The sequence below is a fragment of the Pterocles gutturalis genome, unplaced genomic scaffold (assembly GCF_000699245.1).
Source record: "Pterocles gutturalis isolate BGI_N339 unplaced genomic scaffold, ASM69924v1 scaffold29458, whole genome shotgun sequence".
NCBI classification, from domain to species: domain Eukaryota; kingdom Metazoa; phylum Chordata; class Aves; order Pterocliformes; family Pteroclidae; genus Pterocles; species Pterocles gutturalis.
In genome coordinates this window covers 17,348-25,215 of record NW_010118945.1, presented here as the reverse complement: position 1 = coordinate 25,215, position 7,868 = coordinate 17,348, and the positions used below count along the sequence as shown (strand labels likewise).

The 7,868-nt window shown below is 39.1% G+C and overlaps 1 protein-coding gene across 1 annotated transcript in view; it reads left to right on the top strand.

Moving 5' to 3' along the window:
- Positions 1-1,254: 1,254 nt before the first annotated feature.
- Positions 1,255-7,868, top strand: part of ELF2 (E74-like factor 2 (ets domain transcription factor)) — a gene marked incomplete at its 5' end in the record, with an annotated part of 8,940 nt that continues 2,326 nt past the window's right edge. Inside the window, 5 exon segments of the mRNA XM_010076410.1 lie at positions 1,255-1,368; positions 2,328-2,501; positions 4,313-4,399; positions 7,130-7,322; positions 7,720-7,868. The exon segment at positions 7,720-7,868 is cut by the window's right edge and continues 19 nt beyond it. Coding sequence (XP_010074712.1) covers positions 1,255-1,368; positions 2,328-2,501; positions 4,313-4,399; positions 7,130-7,322; positions 7,720-7,868 — 717 coding nt within the window.

Below are 7,868 nucleotides of genomic sequence, written 5' to 3'. Positions count from 1 at the left end.
CAGATGGCCATAAATGGAAAGGGCAACTGGAGAGAGCCGGCGTACCTTAGGAGAGTGTAGATGATGTGCAACAGGTGTTTTCTGCGGTCGCCGCTTTTAAAAACCTTTGCAAGGGTGAGGAATATGGAGTTGGCCATGAATAGAATTGTAGTTTTAATTGATAAGTTGGGGTGTTTTTTAGCATTGCTGCTGTAATCAAGTTGCTGGGTTCTGCACTGTATCAAAATTTAGATGTGCTCTCTTGAAGTTACGTTAAATTATTTTTTATTACTTAGTTTTCATAAACTTTCAGAACTTGAAAAAAAGAGATTTTTACTTTCTTCCTGTAGCTATTACTTAAAAAAACCCTTTGCATACTGTTGCTTTGTGTTTTGTTTTTTAACAACCAAGCCTGCTAAACCCAACTCATGGATATTTTTAATGTCAGAAAACAAAACTGGATGTGTCTGTTTTGCAAACTAATCTTGTGTTTTTATATATATTTATCCAAATAGACTGAAAATCAGAAGAGGGGTGACATTTAGATTTTAGTGGGATAATAGCTGGAGATGGCACTACTTCCCTGCTTCTGCTGTGTTAGTTTGTAACCATCCTCTTTACCATCTGGTTTGTTCTGTTTAACTTGAAGGCAGAAAACACATCCCAGAAGTCTGCTCTGTAAGCTTGTGAACACCTCATAAAAATGAGGAGCTTGGCTGTGAATCAGAAGTCTAATCTAAGGAGTGACAGTGTTGGTTCTGGTTGTCTCGCGTCTTCTCTAAACGTTTCTGTTGACAGGAAGGAGGCTGAAGGGAGACCTTATTGCTCTCTACAGCTACCTGAAAGAAGGTTGTAGCAAGGCAGGTGTCAGTCTCTTTTCCCAAGTAACAAGTGATAGGACGAAATGAAACAGCCTTATGTTGTGGCAGGGGAAGTTGAGATTGGATATTAGGAAAAATTCCATCACTGAAGGGATTTATCAAGCAGCGGAATAGGCTGCCCAGGGTAGTGGTGGAGTCACAGTCCCTGGAGGTGTTTAAAAGATGTATAGATGAGGCACTGAGGGACATGGTTTAGCGGTGGACTTGGCAGTGCTAGGTTTACGGTTGGACTCGGTGATCTTAAAGGTCCTCTACAACCTAAGTGATTCTGTGAAGGTATCACAGGTGTGAAGACACCTGACTGTTTGGGGATCTTGGTATTGAGTAGTGCAGTTGTACAGTGATACATGTGGACTTTTATAAGTAATCTCTCAATATTTTTATCCTTCTACAGTGGAAGCATCAGTTCATGGAAGTAATGTACACTGCACGGATAAGACAATTGAAGCTGCAGAGGCCTTGCTTCATATGGAGTCTCCTACCTGCCTGAGAGATGCCAGGAGTCCTGGTATGTCAGTCACAGTTTCTGCTCAATGAGCCATTGCTCCTTCCACTGTTAGTAAAACGAGCAAATTGGCAAACCTGCTTCTGTGGAGAACTGTATGCTGTTTAAAATATTTGCTTGCTTTTTCAAAGCTATTGATCTGTTGGAGTTTTTATGTGATTTCTCCATCTTGTAACAAGCATAGTTATAGATGAAATCAGTTATCTGAGAGAGGTTGTTGGGTAGAGATCCTTGTATAGCTACGCATTTAAAATGAACTTTTCACTGTGTGGGTGACTGAGCACTGGCACAGGTTGCCCGGAGAGGTTGTGGGATCTCCATCCTTGGAGATGTTTAAAATCTGTGTGGATGTGGTCCTGGGCAGCCGGTTCTAGGTGGCCCTGCTTCAGCAGGGGGTTGGACCAGGTGCCCTCCAGAGGTCCCTTCCAACTTCAAGCATTCTGTGGTTCTATGAATTTGATATTTTAAATTGCTAAGATAGAGACTTATTTTAAGGGAAATGTATCTGATTTTCTATTTTAGAAAGAATATCTGAATACCCTGTGTTGCAAAGTGATACCAGTTTAAAAACACAAGTCTTGATGATTGCTTTAGCTTGATGTTCCTTCTGAAGTTACTTAATACATGTTTGATGAAATAATGGTTAAACTGAAACCCAAAAGTTACAAAATAGGAAATGGAGATTGGAATAAGGATCAAAGATTAAGGTCCAGTTTGTTTAATTTAAAATTGAGTTTATTTCTAAAGAATATTGGTATGATATACTTGTCTTATGCCTAGCAATACTGACAAGTGTACGTGTTTTTGGGAATTGGATTGATTCTCTAGATGACAGGTTGTTGGAACAGAATCTTGGTGTACTATTGCATATGCTTTGTTTAAAATAATTTAATGTAAGATACATTAAAATAATCAGGTAGAAACTTCATCAGATAGTCTTTTTTTTCCCCCTTCCCTCATAGTGGAAGTTTTTGTCCCTCCTTGTGTGTCAACCCCAGAATTTATCCATGCGGCCATGAGACCTGATGTGATCACGGAAACTGTGGTGGAGGTATCAACGGAGGAATCTGAACCAATGGACGCATCTCCCGTTCCAACTTCCCCTGATATTCATGAACCAATGAAAAAGAAAAAAGGTATGGATGGCTCTTCATAGCAGCAATCTCAAAATTGATTTCTGATGTGTGATGGTGCAGCTCATACTGGTGGAGATAGGCTGGATGACCTGATTTCTCTGCTTGTATAATCAGACTGATTGGAGTCTGAAATGTGAGTTCTTAGAAACTGAGTCTGCAATGAGAAAAAAGTAGCAAGAGAATGGGCTTCGCCAAGCTATGAAGGAAAATGATGTCTTTGTTGTTGTGTTTTTTTAAGCACAGTTTGCGGGGTTGAGGAAAGGTAGAGAAAGATTCAAAGAGGACTTGTGTGGGTAACCCTTAGTGTCTGAAGTATGGATATATTTGGAGAACAGGTGGACTCGGGAATGTTCCAGTGAAATGGCAGGGTAAATACTAGCTTAAAAAACCATAAATCGGTTTACAAAATCAGTACAAGATCTTCCACATGAGAGAAGTATCTTATTTGTCCGATTGGTGTGCCTTGGAGGAGAAACTGTTCTGAACAGTGTTTGAGTTCTAAGCATTCAGCTACCAAATGAGAGGTTGGCACCTGGTGAGGTTTCTTTCTGGTCTTACAGGAACCAATACAATTCATGTAACTATAGGAATGTTGTTTTGTTAGACCTTCCAGAGACGCTGAGATGGAGTATTTACTTACAGTTTAGAGGGGAAAAAATGCAATGTAGTGAGAAATTGATACAAATCTAATAGCTATGAGTTTTAGATTGAATAAAAACACACACAACAGGTAACTGTAACTACTGTAAATTACATAAGCAAGAAAACTATGATTAAAGCTTTTCTGTAGCTGTACACCAGATTTAAACTATTTCTTTATACTTCACTGTCTGTTTGAATGGTCATTACTGAGCAGATTACGTTATAGGGCTATGCTCAGGAAGTTCTGAAATTTTATGAAGGTTATTTTGTAAATATTTTTTTGTATTACAGAGTCTAAATCCCTTCTTTTAAGTGTGTAAGGTCATTCAGCCATAGTTACAGAGCCATAACTTCTATCTTCATAATTAATGCCTGTTGAAATTCAGTGTTCAGTGAAGAACATTGTTCATCAGCGAAAATTAACGCTCTTGTGCATGAAGTAGGAGAGTTAATCATTGCTGCTTGCCTTTCACTGAAGGCAAAAGCACAGACTGTTACAGCCTGCTGCTGTGGGGTCTGATCCTCTTCCTTGCTTGGGCCTGTTTACCTTGAGTAATAAGGTCACTGAAGTGCAAAAGGATGAAGAAGCTGCAGGTCTTGCTGGGAGAGTTTCCCTGGCACAAGAAGGTAGCTCTTTGTAGCCGCCTTAGTGCTCTGCTGTATGTGAATCCTGTGCAGCACCACTCGCATGCTCAATGGAAGCTTTTATGTGTAGCTTTTAATGGATAGGTGCAACGTGGAAACGAAAGTTTATTATTTGAATAGTAAAATTTCTTAGGAAAACTGTTGCTTTGATCAACACATGTAGTAGAATACCAAAAACAACACAGAAGAAGAAATAATACATTTCAGAGTAAAACAGACACTGGGCTAAAAGAATGGAAATACATTGAAGTTCTACTTTATACCTACTTTTGGTGCTTACCTCACCTGCCATTAACTCATCTGAAATTGAGTTAAATCTGCCTAGGAAGTAAGTCACCAAATGATGAATTAAACTGGATGTGTGCAGTAGTAATAATATAAGAGTTTTAATTTAGCCATACCTGTAACAAGGAAATGGCAGGGGAAAATAAATGCATTAACTGCTGCTTTCAGCAAAGCCAAACTATAAAATACCTTTATTCTGCATATGATTAATATTTTTTTTCCCCATATTTCGTGTGCAGCTGGCCGTAAGCCAAAGACCCAACAATCAGCTATATCTGATGGCTCTCCAGATCTAGGTATAAAGAAGAAACCTAGAGAAGGCAAAGGTACATTTTTCCATTTATCGAGTCTTTAAAATTATGCAGTATATATGTGTTGTATCTGTCACAGGAAAAGTAGAGATCTTAAAATGTTTGGGAGATGAGTTTTTCCTGACTTCATTAGAGTTTTAATTTTATTTGATATCTTTGAATTTGTTTGTACAAGATCTAGCATAGGCGTGTGTGGAACTGCTCTAGAAGTTCCCTGTAATACAGTCTGCATTTAATAGGCTTTCTGATTTTTCATTTGCTTTCTGTTTATTGGCTCATGCTTTCTTCTGTCATGTGTGTTAAACTTACTGCTAGACATATAGTTTGTTAAGCTACTGCTGAAAGGCTTGTTCTCAAGTAGAAGCAGCTTACAGACATTTGTAATGGTGATGGCTGAAAATACGTTTTCTTAGTTGATTCACAAATGTCAGTGGGAATATTGCTTGACTAGTAGATGCAGTTTGGCTCAAGGGGAAAAACAAGTGACGGTAGGTTTCTTCACTGGTTGAGTGAGGGATTTTGTGCAGGAGAGTCATAATTTCTCAGTGTTTCTCTTTTCTGGGTCTCCAAACCCCTGCTCTTCAGGGCGACAGACTAGGGCATTTGCTCACAGGTTACCTTTGAACTGGAGGACAGTATGTTAACTCTTTCCATGATTATAGGTGAAAAATGTGGATCTCTTTCCTGCTTACTGCAGTGAAAGTTGTTTGGAGAGGTTGCTACGGCTAGGAGAAACAAAGTTTAGTGACTTTCAGTGACAGTGTTTTTTGTGTGCAGTGGTCAGCTTCACTGTTACTTTGGGATTTGTTTGAAAGCTGGATCTCCACTGTTGACATAAGTCCTTATCTGGGCACAGCTCCTGAGTCATCACATTTGTCAGTAGGCCAAGGAGAATGGGACTGAGGCGTGCAGATGTTAGCTCATGAAGACCAGTGCAAGCAGTAATTAAACTTCTCTGCACTGGCCACTGTTGCTGTCTTTGGATTTGGGTGTAGTTGTGGACCTGTATGGTATTAAATAAAGCTTCTGTCTTTCTAGCAAGGTGCAACACATGTTTGTCTCCTAGGCTAAATTTATGGATGCTTAAGAGTGACATGTATGTAAACCTGCTCAGATAACACATTTTACAGCCGTGCCTTTCTCTTCCTCAGGATTCTGTAGGCTTGGATTCATAGTGTAAGGAAAGACTGATTCTAAGGAGAAAGGGTTTAAAAAATGGTTCAAATTTGTATTAAACATGTCTAAAATAAGCTTTTTGTGTTAAATGCGTAGCAGCTATAGTTGACACAGCAGCCTGCCTGAAGTGTCACTGGGTCTTAGTGGCAATAGTAGATGGCTTCTGAGTAGTACAGGTATTGCATAGTCCTGTGGAAAAAAGGTGGTGTTTAGGTCAATATAGAGTATGGGGGGGGGGGAACCAAACTGCTGAGTCAGCACTACTGAAATCTAGTGGAAGCTGGAATTTGGTAGCTCTTGAGTCAGTACTGGCTTTTATTGGAGCATGTGGTAAAATGCATTTATTCTCTGTCCATGAGGTCATTTTCTAGAAGATGGAAACTATAATTCTTTTTACCCTTTGAGGTTTTTCAAAGATTGCTGACTTCTTGCAGTCTGCAACAGTGGTCTTTAACCTGCCTTAATGTATTTTAATTGTCTTCAGTGTGGCATAATAAGTGCTGTGCTGTTAAATCTCAGGAATTAATGACCTTTCTCACAAAAAGAAAAAAAATTAACATATTTGGCCCATGTGCCCCCCTGAAAGAGTGATCAAGTGAAGAATTTGTATTACTGTTGTGCGGTTATTATTCTTGTAGCTCTACCTTAGTTCTCCCTTCTTAGATAACCTGAGGAGTCTTCTCCAATTGTACAAATTGGAATCTGATAAGTTTTTTTTCTTCTGCTTCTCTTCCCCTTTTCCTAGATGTAAAGGTGTAGTCAGAGTCCAGAGAACCCCCATGTTATTTTATGCCATCCTGATAGTCACCATCATAAACCATATCTTGGGGCTCCTCCAGTGGAAATAGTACACCTCTTGACTACCTGTGAAATACCTTAAATTCTTCTCTTGTAGGCTGACTTCGTTCTATATCCCCTTAGTTACAGAAAGGTGCATGGGATTTCTGATGTATGAATACTTTTAGCAAGAAGCTGGACTGGCTTTGCACCTAGAAGGATGTTGGTCACTCAGCAGCATGTATTTGGGAAGGGTCAAAACACGGGGCTGTCACTGATCAGTATGAGAGCCCCACATCCTGGACAGGAGGTTATGTTACAAATTTAACCACAGTTGAGGTGATTTGTTATTGAAGATTGCATGCCTTTTAAAAATTACTTATATATATCCTCCTGTCCTTCAGCATCATAAAATGCACTGGCATTTCCACTCCCTGGTTAAGCAAATACGAGAAGAAAATTGATTTCTCATCCTGTCTCTGCTGAACAGATGTAGGTTGTAGGGACTTGGAATGCCCTCCCACACTTTTTTTTGCAAGAACTGAGAATGGGCGATGGATTGAAGAGGCTCCTGTGCTATTTAGCAGATAGCTTGGACTAGTTCCTTTCAGAATGTAAATATTTATGGAAGCTTTACTAAACAGAATGAATGAACATGTGCAGATTACGTTAGATACCATGCTCTGTGTGGCGTTTGCTTGTAATGCAGGTCATTCAGAATTACCTATGTATGGAGGACTTCCTGTTACCTTTAAAAGTGGGTTTCTAATATTAAATGCTTTCTGATTATAGGAAATACAACGTACTTATGGGAGTTTCTTCTGGACCTTCTCCAGGACAAAAATACTTGTCCTCGATACATTAAATGGACTCAGCGAGAGAAGGGAATCTTTAAACTTGTGGACTCAAAAGCTGTCTCCAAACTATGGGGAAAACACAAAAACAAACCTGACATGAACTATGAGACTATGGGAAGAGCTCTGAGGTAAAAACCCATATATCCTTCAGTTATCAACCATAATTTTAAATATGGTTCATAATTTTGCCTATAGAAGTATAACAGTTCTGAAATTGTAAAAGCTTTTCCCTCTTGCTGGCTTAGCTGTTTAAAAAGCTTGAGAGTCTTGCAGTTCCTATTGCTTCTTATGTTGGCCATTAATTTGCAGTTTAATTCCTGAAGGACATATTTAAAAGGTTGGATTTCATTTTTTCAGCTAGATCCTTCAGATACTTTGCTAGTATGCTGTGCCAGCTTCTTTCTGTACCTTCTCGCATTGTAGGCTTTACTGTGGTTACTTCAGATTTTCTTGTTAGCATAGAATGACATTTTCTTTATTATCTGTCACTATGTTGGTTACTACCTAATTGTATTTTTCTTGCAGATATTACTATCAAAGAGGAATCCTTGCAAAAGTTGAGGGACAGAGGCTTGTGTATCAGTTCAAGGAGATGCCAAAAAATATAGTTGTCATAGATGATGACAAAAGTGAGTCCTGCAATGAAGATTTGTCAATGCCTACAGATGAAAAGT